This window comes from Chiloscyllium plagiosum, unplaced genomic scaffold (genome assembly GCF_037043375.1).
Source record: "Chiloscyllium plagiosum isolate Xiang-an unplaced genomic scaffold, Cpla_swu_hap1 HiC_scaffold_45, whole genome shotgun sequence".
In the NCBI taxonomy this organism is placed as follows: Eukaryota; Metazoa; Chordata; class Chondrichthyes; order Orectolobiformes; family Hemiscylliidae; genus Chiloscyllium; species Chiloscyllium plagiosum.
Genome location: NW_028270183.1, coordinates 13,905,254 through 13,923,280, shown reverse-complemented (window position 1 = coordinate 13,923,280; position 18,027 = coordinate 13,905,254). Strand labels below are relative to the sequence as shown.

The window sequence follows — 18,027 nt, the reverse complement described above, 5'->3', positions numbered from 1 at the left end:
CAGAAAGACCAGGGTTCAAGCCCAGAGGGATGTAATAACATCTCCTGACTGGTTGATCTAGCTATCATGAGGTTGTATAGAGATTTTCTAACACTGTAGTACTGTCCTTACCTTTTGAGCAAGAATCCTTGGTTCAAGTGGCAAAGTCGGTGATAATATCTCTGGGCAGGTTGATTAAAAATAATATCATGAGCGTGTACAGTTTCCTTCGGGTACAGTGGTAGTGACCTTAACTCAAAGCCAGGAGTCCTGGGTTCAGGTGTCCCTCGTGCTCCAGTGGTTTGTAATATCATCCCCCAACGGGTTGATTAGGAATTATCTATCATGACCTTGGGCTGTTCTAGCACAGTGAGAGTGCCCCTATCTCTGAACCAGGAAATCCTGGGAGACAACGGCCGAATGATATTATCACTAGACTATAAATCCAAAAACTCAGCTGATGTTCTGGGCACCTGGGTTAAGATCCTGCCATGGCAGATGGCGGAATCTGAATTTAATAAAAATCTGGAATAAAGAGTCTAATGATGACCATGAAGCCATTGGAAAACCCCATGTGGTTCACTGATGCCCTTTAGGGAAGGAAACTGCCACCCTTACCTGATCTGGCCTACATGTGACTCCAGACCCACAGTGATGTGGTTGATTCTTAACTGCCATCTGGGCAATTAGGGATGGGCGATAAATGCTGGCCTAGCTGGAGATGCCCTCATGCTGTGAGTTCACAAAAACAAAGGTACAAGCCCCACCTGAATCATAGAATGGAGCCCCTACGACATGGAAGTCCATTCAGCACATCAAGTCCACACCAAATCACCCTTCCCCTGTGACCCTGCATTTCCCATTGTGAATCCATCCTAACCTGCACATTCCTGGACACTATGGGCAATTTAGCATGGCCAATCGACCCTAACCTGCACATTCCTGGACACTATGGGCAATTTAGCATGGCCAATCGACCCTAACCTGCACATTCCTGGACGCGATGGGCGATTTAGCATGGCTAATCTACCCTATCCTACATATCCCTGGATACTTTGGGCAATTTAGCATGGCCAATCCACCCTGACCTGCACAATCCAAAAATGCGCAGGTTAGATGAATTGGCCATGTTGAATTGCCCATAGCATTCAGGGATGTGTAGGTTAGGAGCATTAGTCAGGGGTAAATGTAGGGTTGGGGAATGGGTTTGGGTGGGTTACTCTCCAGAGGGTCGGTGTGGACCTGTTGGGCCTGTTTCCACACTGAAGAGATTCTGCGAACATTCTATTCTATCTTGGAACTGAAGGAAATCCACATTAACACAGGGAAAACGTGCAAACTCTACACACCCACCAAAGGGTGGGATTGAACCCGGGTCCCTGGCGCTAACCACTGAGCCACGCCAGAGGACATCCCTGAATCAGATTGACATGGAAAAAAACATTCAGTTCTGGGTCTGCAGATTCACAGTCTAATTTTTTTTTATGACGGCATTTCAAGAGGAAAAATAATTCTTTGCATATAGACCATTGTCACAAACGCAGTTGGGTTCTGCATCAAGGGAGCAAACAGTGGAGTTTGACTCCATTCAGAGACACCTCTTACACAGACAGGTCTACACCTCAGCCCCAGGGACACGATGAAAGGGGCTGGTTTGTATTTCCCTCAGGGAACTAAGTCGTGTTGACTTGGGGCATCGATTAGATTCCAGGTCCCAGCAACTGCAGCAGCTCAGAGACCCCCCCCCCCCCCCCCAACGTTTGCTGATCGAGAGAGGGCAGTAGATGTGAAGTGAGTCCAGTCTTGAGCTGCAGCTTGGACAGTGAGGAGCTAGTTCTCCTGCCTCTCCCCTCCCCGGAATGTGATTGGAGTCAGTTTGAATTTGCCTTCGACTATTGCCGGGAGAGCCGATGACCCGCGACTGATATCGATTTCCCCCACCTGCCCTAATCGGAACTAGCCATGTCTCGCCCAAACGGGCCAGGTATCGAAAGCGGTATCGGTACCAACTCCGGACTGACCGAGCCCCCCACGGGCGGCGCGGAGAGAGCCGCCGTCACCGGGGTATCGGTTACTAATCGGGGAGGTATCGAATCGATTAGTCCCCGGGGAGGAGCGGGGGCGACGTTGCTGGAGTTGGCCACCGATTCCGGGCTCTGGGCGAGGGGCAGGGGGGAGCCCAGCTCGGGTATCGGCGCAGGTATCGGATCCGATACCAACCTGACGGGCGAGGAGAACCCGCCGTTCCTCACCGATTCCTGGCTGGTGCCCCTGCTCTTCGCGTTGATCATGTTGCTGGGACTAGTCGGAAACTCGCTGGTGATTTATGTGATCAGCAAACACCGGCAGATGAGGACGGCCACCAATTTCTACATCGGTGAGGCGTGTATGTGTGTGTGTGTAATGTATATATTATCGATTAGAATCGGGGAATTCAAGAGAGAAAAGGAAAATGCGACTTCCAAACGGTGGAGGCTGTGGGCTGTTTGTGAACATACAGGGGAAAGGCAACATTTAGAGCCAGATCCCCAACTAGTCTGTGATTTTAAAAATTTCAAATATGTACTTCATATATAGTTTTTTTTTGTGAATAGTCATTGAAGTTGTTTGATTCTGTACAGCAGCATATCACGGAAACAAGGAAACACTGGAGTTTGACTGTATCCCAACAAGACAAAGGCAGCTTAAACTGGAAGGAGATTATATTTGTGTTTGAGAGACTGGGAGGGTTTGAAAGCTGAATGGACCCCCATTTACTTTCAGCAGGAAGACCTCATATCTTTCCCCACTGCCCCTTGGCAGCAGCTGACTCAGGCTTTAGTGCATCCCTCAACATGTAGTCCTGGACCTTGGAGTGTGCCAGTCTGCGTCCCTCACTTGGAGTCAACTCCCACACCTGCTGAGGTTACTGTGAAGGGATCTCCTTCTCAACCTCTCTCCTCGCCTGAGGTGTGGTGACTCTCTGGTTAAACCACCATGATGTCTCTCTCTCTCTCTCTGTCTCTGTAAATGAGACAGCAGCCCTCTGCTCTGGTAGGAGTCTGGACAATTTTACTTTACCCTGAGGAGGGCACATGTGCAGCACAGATGTTGTTAGGGGTTTAAAGGTTTTGCTTCACAGATAGAGGACTGACCTTAGCTCACTGTTTCTTGAGTCTGGATGGTGGTGGGATGCACTGTGAGCACAGCAGGCAGACAGACAGACAAAGTGGTTAGCACTTCTGCTGCTCTGTGCCAGGGACCTGGGTTTGATTCCAGCCTCGGGTGACTGTCTATGTAGCGTTTGCATATGCTTCCCCGTGTCTGTGTGGGTTTCTATGTGCAGGTTAGTATGTATTGGCAGTGCTAAGTTGCCCATAGGGTCAAGGGATGTGTGGGTTAGACATGGGAAATATAAAAGGATAGGGTGGGATGCTATTCAGGCAGCTGGGTGGATTTGACACTTCCTGCAGTGCAGGGGGTTGAATTTTTATCGCGCCTTTTGTAATTTTCTGGTCAAAATATTTTGCAATGTTTCTTTACAAATGAGTAAAGTGTTTGTACTTGGATGAAGAAAAAGACCATTCAAAAATACTGTCAGGAGGGCACTTCCATCTCTCTCTTTCCCCCTCAAATAAATTGTAGATGCTGGGTCAGCTGAAACTTTAAGGCTATGATCAGTAGCTTTGTTAGTGAAAAGTATCTAGGGTTATGCGTGGAAGGTGAGTAAACAGTGTTGTACATATTAATCAGGATCAATAGTAGTCCATTCGGCCCCTCAAGCCTGCTCCACTATTTAATACTCTGCCTACTCCATGTTCCCACCTTACCTCAACAATCTTTCGCCTTCCCCCTCTACTTGCTTAACAAGGCTCTGTCTGGCTCTACCTTAAAAATGTTCAAAGACTCTACATTCCAGCTCCTTTTGAGGAAGAGAGTTCCAAAGGTTCATTATTCTCTGTAAGGGGGATAAAGAACTCCCAACTCTGTCCTAAATGAGTGATCCCCTTATTGTTAAACAGATGCTGACGATCAGGTGTGAGGGTGGGACAGGCTCAAAGGATGTTGCCAGGGTTGGAGGGTTTGAGCTACAGGGAGAGGCTGAATAGGCTGGGGCTGTTTTCCCTGGAGCGTCGGAGGCTGAGGGGTGACCTTTATAGAGGTTTATAAAATCATGAGGGGCATGGATAGGGTAAATAGACAAGGTCTTTTCCCCGGGGTAAGGGAGCCCAAAATTCGTGGGGAAAGATTTAACAGGGATCTAAGGGGGAACTTTTTCACACAGAGGGTGGTACATGTATGGAATGAGCTGCCAGAGGAAGTGGTGAAGGCTGGTACAATTACAACATTTTAAAAGGCATTTGGATGGGTATATGAACAGGAAGGGTTTGGAGGGAGTCAAAAAGTTTGGTGTTGGAAAAGCACAGCAGGTCAGGCAGCATCTGAGGAGCAGGAGGGTTGATGTTTCGGGTATGATGAAGGGCTTGTGCCCGAAATTTCAACCCTCCTGCACCTCAGACGCTGCCTGACCTGCTGTGCTTTTTCAGCACCACACTTTTTGACTCTGACTCTCCAGCATCTGCAGTCCTGTTGTGGTTCTGTTCGCCGAGCTGGAAATTTTTGTTGCAAACGTTTCGTCCCCTGTCTAGGTGACATCCTCAGTGCTTGGGAGCCTCCTGTGAAGCGCTTCTGTGGTGTTTCCTCCGGCATTTATAGTGGCCTGTCCCTGCCGCTTCCGGTTGTCAGTTTCAGCTGTCCGCTGCAGTGGCCGGTATATTGGGTCCAGGTCGATGTGTTTGTGGATGAGTGCCATGCTTCTAGGAATTCCCTGGCTGTTCTCTGTTTGGCTTGCCATATAATGGTAGTGTTGTCCCAGTCGAATTCATGTTGCTTGTCGTCTGCGTGTGTGGCTACTAGGGATAGCTGGTCGTGTCGTTTCGTGGCTAGTTGATGTTCATGGATGTGGATCATTAGCTGTCTTCCTGTTTGTCCTATGTAGTGTTTTGTGCAATCCTTGCATTGGATTTTGTACACTACATCAACAAACACATCGACCTGGACCCAATATACCGGCCACTACAGCGGACAGCTGAAACTGACAACCGGAAGCGGCAGGGACAGGCCACTATAAATGCCGGAGGAAACACCACAGAAGCGCTTCACAGGAGACTCCCAAGCACTGAGGATGTCACCTAGACAGGGGACGAAACGTTTGCAACAAAAATTCCCAGCTCAGCGACCAGAACCACAACAACGAGCACCCGAGCTACAAATCTTCACCCAAATCTGCAGTCCTCCTAGGGTTTAAAGGTATATGGGCGAAATGCTGGCAAATGGAGCTAAATTAATTTAGGTATGGATGGGTTGGAGTGAAGGGTCTGTTTCTGGGCTCTACATCTCCATAACTCTCGGACTGTATGACTGAATGAAGTATCAATGCTCTTAATCTTTCTAAAGAATGCAGAATTTCTTTCACTCACACCTTTCACGACTACTGTCAGCAGTGCTGGCTCAACCAGGCAAGTGGCAAGCTTAGAGTTGACCAAGAGTCTCATCAAACATACAAATAGTGATTGCACTGCAGAAGAAACAAACCTTTCAGTTCAGTTACAGAAACATTTAACAGCCTGAAACTACTGGCTGCAATACTCATTTGCACTGACCCCCAGTTTTCAATGTGAGAACCACAGATTTAAAACCTTATAAATAGCTGGAATGTTAATTTGCCATGCTGTGATACAAAAGCTTTGTGAAAACATAGATTTCTGTTTAAAAATTGAGCAATTGGTGTCCAAAAATCAGCTATGTGATATCTCTATGTATTAGTACTCATGCCCTGACTGAAATTCTCAGCTGTGAATTTGAGGAATGGTTAGAAAGTCTATTTGTTCCAACAGATTTGTTGGAAATAGGGCTGCATTGTCCAGTCAATGCAAAGATGACTACTTGATCCACTCAACGTAAACTCTCAGTTGACAATACTAGTTCAGCACTGCAGGAGTGCTGCACTGTTGGAAGAGCTGTCTCTCAGATAAGATGTTAAACCAAAGGCCAGTCTGTCCCGGAAAACTGATCCAAGAGATCCTATTGCCCAAAGTTGAAGATCTGGGGTTCCACGCCAATATTTATCCCTCAACTAACCTCACAAGGAAACAGATTGCAACCATAAGTTGGAGTGTTTTGTTTGAACTAACCTATCTGATGACTTCATTGATCCAGTGACAACAATTATTCTTTTGCATACACTCAGTATGGAAGGTTAACCCACGACACAACACCACGTTGAAAATAATGTGGAGAACATGTTTCTGAGCACATCCAAGACCACAGTTGAGTGGATGAGGATGACGTGGAGATATGGATTGGTAAACAAGTGGAATACGCCTTTCGGGCTGTATAACTGCAGCTTTTTTTAATATGGGACATGTTCAGATCCCATACAATCAATGAGATCAAGAGGTGCTGCTGAAGAAATCATACCCAACAGCAGTTATACTGAAGGGTCCAATTTCCACAGTTCAACGTTGGCAGGTCGTAGAGCAGAGAGATGTACAGCATGGGAGAAAATCCTTTGGTCCAACTCATTCATGCTGACCAGCTATCCTAAATTAATCTCGTCCCATTTGCCAACATTTGGCCCATATCCCTCCAAACCCTTCCTATTTATATACCCATCCAGATGCCTTTTAAATGTTGTAATTGTACCAGCCTTTACCACTTCCTCTGGCAGCTCGTTCCATCATCTGAGTGTAAAAGGTGCCCTGTAGGTCCCTTTTAAATCTTTCCGCTCTCGCCTTAATCCTATGCCCTCTAGTTTTGGACTCCCCTATCCTGGGGAAAAGACCTTGACTATTCACCCTATCCATGCCCCTTTATGATTTTATAAATTTCTGTAAGGTCTCCCCTCATTCTCTGATCAAGGCCAAAAGAACTGTGGATGGTCTAAATTAGAAACAAAAACAGAAATTGCTGGAAAAGCTCAGCAGTTCTGGCAGCATCTGTGAAGAGAAATTAGACTTAATGTTTCCAGTTTGGTGACCCTTCCTCATAACTGATAGTAGCAAGGAAAATGTTTTTTATGCAGAAGCTAGGATGGGGGGGGGGGGGGGGGGGTGGTAAGGAGTAAACATTAAGTAGGGATAGAACCCAAAGAACAGTTGGACAGATAGTATTGGATAGCAATCACCCTCCGCTAGGAGGGTGAGTGTAAACTGTTAGCGGCTAACAATGTAAGATGGGTTCATAAATGTATAAAATAACACACAGGAATAAAGCAAGGTTAAGTTTTTTTTAATGCAGAGGGTTGTAATCAAATGCATAAAATATTTTCTCACAAGGAGTCGGTAAAGATGGGAGATCCTGTGGTGTGGTGTTTGGTATTCCCGCCTCTGTGCTGGATTAAACTAAGGAAGCCGTGCTTGTAATGTGGCAGGAACAGGTTGATGACCAACTTGTAAATACTTCCAATACATATCAATGTGTTATGGACCAGACGCAGACCCCCTCAAAATATGTTACAAAGGCAGCTTAGACCCTAACTTTTTCGTACTTTAAAGGCAGGTGTGAGGCGTCTGCCCCAGATACTGGCCAAACTCCTTGAGGTTAAGCAACAATTTATTTAAACATTGTAGTTAAAAGAAAGAATAACAACTCTATTGGAAAACTTAACAGAACGATGGATAGAGCAACTATTACTAATTAACTGTTCCAATGTCCTAACATCCCACAAACACACCCCTTGGCAAAAGAAAAGGCAAGTTCAGACACAGATTCTCACATGCAGTTCTCCAATTCAGGAGGAAGATAACACCAAGAGAAAATTCAGAGCGTAGCAGCCAGGAAACATTCACTGAAGCTTCCAAATCTGTTGAGAAGCCAATAGCTTCTGATGTTACCCAGAGATCCTGATCTGTGAGAGCTGGTCATACCATTCAGACTGTTTTAAACAAACACCCCAAGCTTCCTGAGCTGTTTAATGGCGGTTTTAACTAGCCAGCTCTGAACGTCTGTCTTACAATCTCTCCAAGATACAGCCAGGACAATACAATCTCTTAAAGTGACAGCATCATCAAAAATGGCAGGCAATGGGGCCTCGCCTGGTCAGTCATATGATGGTAAGAAATTGGGAGCCGCTACCATCGCTATCCATAGCTACAACATGTACCTAAGAGCATGTTACCACTCCGCAGCTCAGACTCCTGGGTGGGGTGTAGCAGTTGGCTCAGACGACTGTGGCGGATCAGATTCGGGGTTCGATTTCCCCGCTCCAGCTGGGGTGGATTGAGGAGTTGCCTCCCTGGCCTAGCGCAGGAACAGATAATGGTGGTGTGGACCAGACCTGCCCTTGGGCAGAGAGCTCAGGAAGTGGTGAGTGGATCTTTCAAGGGAAAGGTAGGTGAATGTTTGAACTTCTGCAGAGTAATGGATAGAGAATGGGCCAGAGGGATTAGTTTCAGACTGGGTTTCAGGACACATGGATAACACCCCTCCCACCAAACACTGAGTGTTCAGCCAGGAATCAAGGAAAGTCCTATCTGTTCTGGTATGTTCTTGGTTGGGGAAACCAACACTTGGCTGTTAACTGTCTCTGTCCTGGAGATGTGGGACCACAGTTTGAAATAAACTTAAGAAATGAATGTGTATTAAAAAGTTACTGTGTGTGGGTGTGAGACATTTTATTGTTGGGATGTAATTTTGCTTTAATAATGCACTCCAAATGCACATGCACCATCAGAGTGAAATAAGATCCCTGTGAAATGGTTTCACATTTTTCAATTGCAGTATATTCATTTTGGATTAAGTATGCCAGGCTGTGGAACAAGTGAGCGTTTTTTGACTGAGGAAGAATTGCACTTCTGTAGTGCTTTCTGAGCTTCTAGCTAAAATCTGTCAAGGAGCAGTCTTCCAAACTGCAATGATAAATGCCCGAGTCAGTGCAGAACACTCTTCTTTTTTCACTAGGATTTAAATAGCTTGAAGCACTGGAGCTGGAAAACGGTTATTCAGTTTGTCAGGAGATGATGGTTTCAACTTGAATTTCAGTGAAGTGAGAGCATTCATGGAATTCATAGATATGAGTCGAAGCCATTATCTCCTGTCCACCTGAACAGGATTCATCCTCAGCCCCCTACTTTACTTCCTGCACACCCTCGACTGTGTTGCCAAATTCCGAACGAATATCACCTACAATTTCACAGAGAAGGGAAATAGAGAGCTTGGTGACATGTTGCAACGAGAACAACCTCTCTCTCTCTCAACATCGGCAAAACTGAAGAACTGATCGTTGACTTCAGAAAGAAAGGAGGAGAACAGAGCTGAGGTTGATAGGGTGGAGAGCGTCAAGTTCCTCGGATAACCGACGACCTGTCTTGACTTCCTATGTAGATGTGATAGTCAAGAACGCCTCTTCTTCCTCAGGCGGCTCAGGAAATTCGGCATGTTTGGAAGGATCCTCACCAACTTCGACAGGTGCACCACTGAAAGCAAACTGTCTGGGTGTACAACGGCCTGGTATGGCAGCTGCTCTGCCCAGGACTGTGAGAAACTGCAGAAGGTGGTGTGCACAGCCCAGACCATCACTGAAGCCAACCTTCTATTCTTGGACTCCATTTACACCTCTCTCTGCAGCAGAAAGGCTGCCAACATCATTAAAGACCCATCCCACCACGATAATGTTCTATTACAACCTCTTCCATCAGGGGGAAAATACAGAAGCCTGAACACACACACCAACAGGTTCAGGAACAGCTTCTTCCTGGCCATTATAAGACTGATGAATGGACTCTTTTTAGCCTCAAATAACGCTGATCTTGGTAACACGATCTCACCTCATGCACGCCCTGTGCAAAGTAACCTGTACACCTCTGTCTAAGCCTTTTTGATCTGTATGTCCTTGCTTACTGTGATCTGCCTGTACTGCTCACAAACAAAGCTTGTCACTGTATTTTGGTACACGTGACAATCAACCAAGCAATCATTCTACAGCTCCGGCATTGCAAACTATTCAAATCCCAGTGAAAAGAACAGTGTCTTGCTGCTTTACCACTGACTCAGGCATTTATCATTGCATGACATTTTGCTGATCTAATGCCACTTGAACTAAACAAAACAATCAACTGCTTAATTACAGATTTTGCTCCCTCAATAATTGGATGTTGCAATGTAAGAAGGCTTTGAGCTTTTTTAAATATGGAAACAGGAAAGGAAATGGGCCACTCAGCCCCTCCAGCCTGCTCTCCCCACCCCATTCAACAAGGTCATGTCTGATCTGCTGCAGGCCGCAAACTATTCTTTTGTCCCTAATAGTCTTCAACTCAGCTAGAAATCTATCTACCTTTTCTTTAAATATTTTGCCTCCATAGTTTTCTGGGGTAGTGAGCTCCAGACATTCACTGCCCTCAGAAGAAATTCCTTTGCATCTCAGTTTTACATTTATGTCCCCTCCGTCTGTCTCCTAGTTTGAGATTCCCCCACCCATGGAAACCTCTTCACAAGCACCTGCCTTGCCATGCTCCCCAGAATCTTGTATGTTTCAATAAGATCACCCTTCATTCCTCCAAATGCTAATGAATGAAGGCTCAACCTGGTTATCTGTACTTGATAAGTCACCCATTTCATTCCAGGATTCAGCCCAGTGAATCTATTTGAACGGCTTCCAGTGCCCGGACATCCTTTCTTAAATACAGGGACCTGAACTGTACACAGTACTCCAGATGCAGCCTCACCAACACTCCGTACAATTGTTACTAGGGAGAGCAAGAAGAAGATGGTGGCACTGGCAAGGTAGGCTGCGTCTGGCCTCCTAGGCCCGTCTAATCCAGATGGCTGTTTTCTCCCATCTTTCCTTCCCTTTCTTGTCTTTCTTTTTACCTTTTTCCTTCATCTTCTTCCTGTCGGGGGTGACGTCACGGAGGGGAGTGGAACTCTTGGTAAGGTGGCGGCCTGGCCTGGTGGTGGAGCCAAGGATTCCTGGCTGTGGTAGGCCCGAAGCAGGGATCTCTGGTAATCAGTGAGGCGGTGGTGGCAACTCTTGGTTTCGTTGGCCTGGAGCAGGGTCTCCAGGTAATTGGTGAGGTGGTGGTGGTAGCTCCTGGTTGTGGTAGGCCCAGAATAGGGACTCCTGGTAATCCATGAGGTGGTGGTGGCAACTCTTGGTTTCGCAGGGTCTCCAGATAATTGGTGAGGTGGTGGTGTCAGCTCCTGGTTGTGGTGGGCCTGGAACTGGGGACTCCCTGTTGGCAGTGGCAGTAGCGGAGCTGCGGTCTCCTGGTTGCTGGGCAAGTGTGAGTCCAGCACGGGACCTGGAATCAGCGGCCAGGTGGGCCCAGCAACGAAGAGATGGCCCCTGAAGAGTGGCGTCTTCTACATTGGCACAGGTGGCAGCGAGGCGACAGAAGGACACCGGCACAGGTGTTGTTGGTCAGCCGTCTCAGAACCCATGGTGGATGTGGTGGAATGAAGATGGACTGATTCCGCCTTATCTTTCTCTTCTTAAACAATTCAAAATGGCAGTGGATTGTGGTGACAGTCCAAGCCTTTCCCTGCGTTGCTCATTGAAGAGCACAAGTGGCGATAAATTGTTATCTGTCATTCAATATGAGGAGGTGGATTTAGTGTTGTATGGCTGTGCCAGATCTCTTATTCATTTCAAAAAATATACTTTATTCATAAATATTTTGATCTGTACAATTGGTCATGCCGTACATATGTAAACATTCCATTTCTTTGCATACAGAGATTGAGTAATCATTCATATATATATCCATATGTTTAGCTGAAGCGTCAGTGGAGCCCACTTTCTGCGTGGGCCCCCTGTTCTTAGGCAGGCAGACTTTACATGGTGGTCTTTCCCCACCGCGCCTTGGCAGCAGCTGCCCCAAGCTTCAGCGCGTCCCTCAACACGTAGTCCTGGACCTTGGAATGTGCCAGTCCGCAACGCTCAGTCAGGGTCAGCTCCTTCAGCTGGAAGATCAAGAGGTTTCGGACCGCCCAGAGAGCGTCCTTCACCGAGTTGATGACTCTCCAGGCACAGTTGATGTTCGTCTCGGTGTGCGTCCCGGGGAACAGGCCGTAGAGCACGGAGTCCCGCGGGACGAACCTCGACAAACACCACTGCGTTCCTCTCCAGACTTCTTCTGCGTAGGCACATTCCAGAAGGAGGTGTGTGACAGTCTCGTCCCCCCCGCAGCTGCTTCGAGGGCAGCGTGCGGTGCGGCTGAGAGTCCGGGCGTGCATAAAGGATCTCACAGGCAGAGCCCTTCTCAGCACCAGCCAAGCCATGTCTTGGTGCTTGTTGGAAAGTTCTGGCGATGAGGCATTCTGCCAACTGGCTTTGACAGTTTGCTCAGGGAACCGCTCGATAGGATCCGCCCTCTCCTTTTCCCGAAGGGTCTCAAGGACACTACGTGCTGACCACTTCCTGACGGACTTGTGGTCAAAGATGTTTTTCTTCATAAATTTCTCCACGAAGGACAGGTGATACGGAACGGTCCAGCTACTTGGAGCGTTCTGCGGCAGCGAGGCCAGACCCATCCTTCGCAACACCGGGGACAGGTAGAACCTCAGTACGTAGTGACACTTTGTGTTTGCGTACCGGGGATCCACGCACAGCTTGATGCAGCCACACACCAAAGGTGGCAATCAGGGTGAGGGTGGCATTTAGTGTATTTTTTTTCCCCCGTTGCCCAGAGCTTTGTACATCGAGTCCCTTCGGACCCTGGCCATCTTTGATCTCCATACAAAATGGAAGATGGCCCGGGTGACTGCGACGGCACAGGTTCTGGGAATAGGCCAGACCTGTGCCACATATAATAACACTGACAGTGCCTCACACCTGATGACCAGGTTTTTACCCGCAATGGAGAGTGATCGTAGCTTCCATCCGCCCAGTTTTTGCCTCACTTTCTTGATACGCTCCCCCCAAGACTTGGCGCACGCCCAGCCCCTCCGAACCAAATACCCAGTACCTTCAGGTGGTCAGACCTGACGGTGAAGGGGATGAAGGATTGGTCGGCCCAGTTCCTGAAGAGCATGGCCTCGCTCCAGATCACTGGGTCGGTTGAGCTGCAGCTCATGAAGTGTGAGAAAAGACAGGACTTGCTTGGTTCAGGTTGGCGGCGGGAAATCCACTTCTTGGTCTAACTAGAAGGGACTCCTTTCGTTAACAAGTCTCCGTTTATTGCACGTCAGCAACTAGTTACGGGTTACATTGCTTGGAAAGTCACCGTTTACACATGCTTTGAGGAGGATCAGATGGTAGATCCTATTCCTTCAAGATCCAAGCTGTTCCGCTCACAACTCCATAGGGCAGCAGCACCCCTCGGTATTAACCCTTTCAGACTCTTTTATACAACATTTGCATCCAGAGTTTAATGATTTTTTAAATTTTGTACGTTTATGCATATGATTGCCTTTACCACTACTGCATCTCCCCCAGACTCTCTGACCCTAACTTTACAGACTGAGGTGATCTGCATTTCTCACTGTTTTCCGAGAATGGAGTTCTCTTTTGGATATGGGAGATGGGTAGTTTGCCGGGTGGGAAGACTATTGACTTTGAAGAAGGGTCACTCGACCTGAAAGGTTAACTCTGCTTTCTCTCCACAGGTGCTGCCCGACCTGCTGGGTTTTCCAGCAATTTCTGATTTTCTTTACTTTGATTCTCTCCCTGATGGCCTGAGAATCTTGCTTGGCTTTGCGGTCTGAGGGCTGTCCAGTGTTGGATTCTGGGATCTGCAGTTTTTTTTTTGTCTCTAACTTAGTTCAGTGTTGATTGCAGTGGGAAATATTTGCACAAAATGATTAACGTCAATGGATTCTGATTTTTGTGAGTATTCCCCAGCCAATATCTCTGTCTCAGGCTCCTTGCAGACCTCCAGCAATGATCAGTATCTCATGTTCCGCTTGGGGACCCTACAACCTTCTGGACTCAATATCGAGTCCCAAGTCCTTACCTCCGACCCACACACACCAGACCTTGTTACCACATAGTCTGCTATTACACACCACCATTGTTAACCACTATCAGTGGAGAAAGTGAGGTCTGCAGATGCTGGAGATCAGAGCTGAAAATGTGTTGCTGGAAAAGCGCAGCAGGTCAGGCATCATCCAGCGAACAGGAGAATCGACGTTTCGGGCATAAGCCCTTCTTTAGGAACCATTAACAGTCCTCATTTGCAGCTATCATTGAATCCCTACGGTATGGAAACAGGCCCTTCAGCCCAACAAACCCTCTGAAGAATAGCCCACCCAAACCCATTTCCTTATCCTGTAACCCTACCTTTACTCCTGATGACTGTATCTCACCTACACATCCCTGAACACTATGGGGCAATTTAGCACGGACACTTCACTTAAGCTGCACATCTTTGGATGAAAAAAAAATCCCACATCTTTGGGAGGAAACTCACACAGACACAGGGAGAACGTGTAAACTCCACACAGGCAGTCACCCGAGGCTGGAATCGAACCCGGGTCCCTGGCACTGTGAGGCAGCAGTGCTAACCACTGAGCCACCGTGCTACCATTTAACCCCTACTCCCCCACCCTATGTTCTGCATAAAAACCAAGGTTGTCCTAGCTACCATCAGGTTTGAAGGGTCACTCGACCTGAAACGCTAAGTCTGATTTCTCTCCACAGATGTTGCCAGTCATAGAGATGTATAGCACAGAAACAGACTCTTCGGTCCAATCCGCCCATGCTGACCAGATATCTGAAACTAATCTAGTCCAGCTGAGCTTTTCCAGCAATTTCTGCTTTTGTTTCTGATTTCCAGCATCTGCAGTTCTTTCAGATTCTAATATTTGTTTAAGTTCTGCTATGGAGTCATAAAAAAATCTTTCACTGATGTGCTTTCACTGGTTGCCCCTAAGCCAGCTGTTCTCTGACCAGTTGATCCATGACTGGCTGTATTAACTTTCTATATTTTAATTCTATCTGCCATTTGAAGATGACTAAGGTCACAATGCTCCTTTCTATCTGAGGATGACCATTCTTGATTTAGGTATGTATGGATTGTTGACCATTTGGAAAGTTGAACACCTTTGACCTTATCTGCTGTGCCCCCTGGACTATGTAGTTGCACTGTTGTTAGCTGTAGAGAGTGTTTTCCTCACAATGAATCATAGAATCCCTTCAGTGTGGAAACAGGCCCTTCGGCCCAACAAATCCACACTGACCCTCCGAAGAGTATCCCACCCAAACCCATTCCCCATTACTCGACATTTACTCCTGACTAATACACCCAACCTGCACATCCCTGAACACTGTGGGCAATTTAGCACGGCCAATTCACCTTGACCTGCACATCTTTTGGATTGTGGGAGGAAACCGGAGCACCCGGAGGAAACCCACGCAGACACGAGGAGAATGTGCTAACTCCACACAGGCATTCGCCTGAGGCTGGAATCAAACCCGGGGCCCTGGCGCTGTGAGGCAGCAGTGGAGTGTTAAAGGTTAAATTTGTCCAGGGGGTGGTGAGCAAGTTGTATTACTCAAAAATAAGGTGCAAGTGTTTACAGCTGTAGATAATGGTAAGGGTACTTGTGATAATAAGCTGTGTCTCTTGAAGTCTCACAGGGAGCTATTAGGAATGTCATGGTTTTAAATGACTTGACTTTAAGCTGTTATAGAATCATACTGCATGGAAACAGACCCTTCGGTCCCATCAGTCCATGCTGACCATAATCCACTAGCCCCGCCTGCCTGTTCCAGGCCCATATTCCTCCAAATCTTTCCTATTCATGGACTTATCCAAATATCATTTAACCATTGTAACTGTACCCACATCCACCACTTCCTCTGGAACTTCATTCCACACATTAACCACTCCCTATGTAAAAAAGAAAAATGCCCGTCATGTCTCTTTCAAATCTTTCTCCTCTTACCGTAAAAGTATGACCCCTAATCTTAAAATCCCCCACGCTAGGGAAAATACTTCTGCCATTTACCTTATTTATACCCCTCATGATTTTATAAAGCTCTCTAAGGTCACCTCTCACCCTCCTACGCTCCAGTGAAAAAAGGTCAAGACCTATCCAGCCTCTCCTTATAACTCAAACCTTCCATTTCCAGCAACATTCTGCTCAACTCCAGTTTCATAATATCCTTCCTATAGCAGGGAGACCAGAACTGGACACAGTTAATTTAAGTCCTTTTAATTTCTTATGGGCTCTTCCTCCCTCAAATGCAATGCAAGGTGTATGAAGTACACTCGGTTTTGACATATCAAAGACGTAGAGACCAACTAGTGCCCAGTAAGCTCCCACAACCAACAACGGCGTAGTGTTCAAATTAAAATAACTCCACAGAGACCGGTATCCCATCGCCAAGTCACTCTTTATTCGCACATGAACTGTTCTTGACTATAGCACTGTCTCCTACAGAGCCAGGCATCAGAGTGTGAGTATCTCTGACTCTCGACCTTTTAAAAAAATTTTATTCAATGATACAGTTTACAAACATTTAACATTAACAGCTGTATACAGAGAAACAGGGAGAGCGGTGGCTAAGCCAGGCCCCAAACCCTGACATTCAACCGGTTTTCAGGGAAATGAGGACAAACCACAAATCCCAGTTTCAATCATCACAAAATAGTAACAATGACAAGTACATATAAGGCAGTCCATTTACATAAAAAAACAGTGCAGACAATACACACCCTCCCAGGAAGCCAACCATCCCTCCCACCTCTGGCTACTGTAAAGGCAGCCTGCTCCTACGCCTTAACCTTTCTTTATTTTCCTGTTTATATATTTTTTTTTATTAAACAAATTACAAAACAGTTTACAAAAAACATTGACAGCTGTACACAAAAGACAGCAATTTTACAAGGGAGAGGAGCAGCAAAGCTAGGCCCCGAACCCTACCGTTCAACCATTTTACAGGGAGAGGAGGACAAACCTCAAATCCCAGTTCCACATATGACAAGACAGTGACAATGATATTTGTACGTTAGACAATACCGTTACATACAAAAGTGCAGACAATACAGACCCAGCAAGCCCCCGCCCCTCCCACCTTCCGACCACTAAGGCAGCCCGCCCCTACCCACCTTCCGGTTTTAACCTTTCTTTATAATGTCAGCCAGGGCTCTCTGATTGGACCAGATTAACAACTCAATGAGGTCCAGCTAGCTGACCTCGTCACAATCACCATGCAGATAATCTCTTTTTTTTGATGTTGATCGAGAGATAATATTGGTCATTTTTGTGAAGTGTTTTGTGAAGATCTGTAGCTCAGGAGTTAGTTGGATTCGTTGTTGAACTGTTTCCGGTTTTTTTATTGCATTGGGTCCCGGTCAATGTGCTTGTTGGTAGAATCCCGGGATGAGGGCCAGCTTCCAGGAATTCCCTTGTTGTTCTTTATTTAGCCCGTCCTTCGGAATAGTACCGTACAATTTTCCATCTACCCAGAGAGGGTGGACAGGCCTTTGGAATTTTGTCTCACCTGGAAGGCAATGCTTCAGACTTCTTCTTACTTCAAGAATATACTTTATTCATAAAAAATATCTTTGTATGTAGGCACAGTCACAAACGCTGTCGGGTTCTGTACAGTAAACAAACATTGGAGTTTGACTCTATCCAAACAAATCAAAGGCATCTCTTACTTGTACAATACTTTATTTGCATGCATTTGAGATATTGGGAGGGTCCGATAACTGAACGGGCCCCTATTTACCTTCAACAGGAAGACCTCAGACGGTGGTCTTTCCCTACTGTGCCTTGGCGGCAGCTTCCCCAAGCTTCAGTGCGTCCCTTGGTACGTAGTCCTGGCCCTTGGAGTGTGCCACACTGCAATACTCGGTCAGGGTCACTTCCTTGCTCTAGAAGACCAACAAGCTTCAGGCTGACCAAAGAGCATCTTTCGCCACGTTGATGGTGCACCAGGTGCAGTCGATGTTTGTCTCAGTGTGCGTCCCGGGGAACAGCCTGTAGAGCACAGAGTCCTGCATCATGTATCTCAACAGGAACCAGTGCATCTCTCTCCAGATGTCTCAGACAGTGCAGCAGTCTCTCAGCACTACCATGCAGTATCAACTTTGATTTTTGTTTTAAAGCTATGATCCTGCT

The 18,027-nt window shown here is 46.8% G+C and overlaps 2 protein-coding genes across 2 annotated transcripts in view; one reads left to right on the top strand and one right to left on the bottom strand.

The window, feature by feature from the left end:
• Positions 1-1,825: 1,825 nt before the first annotated feature.
• The window catches only part of LOC122552448 (G protein-coupled receptor 54-like), a 34,739-nt gene continuing 18,537 nt past the window's right edge, over positions 1,826-18,027 (top strand). The window contains exon 1 of the mRNA XM_043695179.2: positions 1,826-2,356. Coding sequence (XP_043551114.2) covers positions 1,942-2,356 — 415 coding nt within the window. The 5' untranslated portion in view covers positions 1,826-1,941. The remainder of the gene's footprint in view (positions 2,357-18,027) is intronic.
• Positions 11,791-16,036, bottom strand: LOC148136395 (uncharacterized). Its single transcript, XM_087983162.1, is given in 2 exon segments — positions 11,791-12,923; positions 16,018-16,036. Coding segments are annotated over 2 exon segments (1,152 nt in total).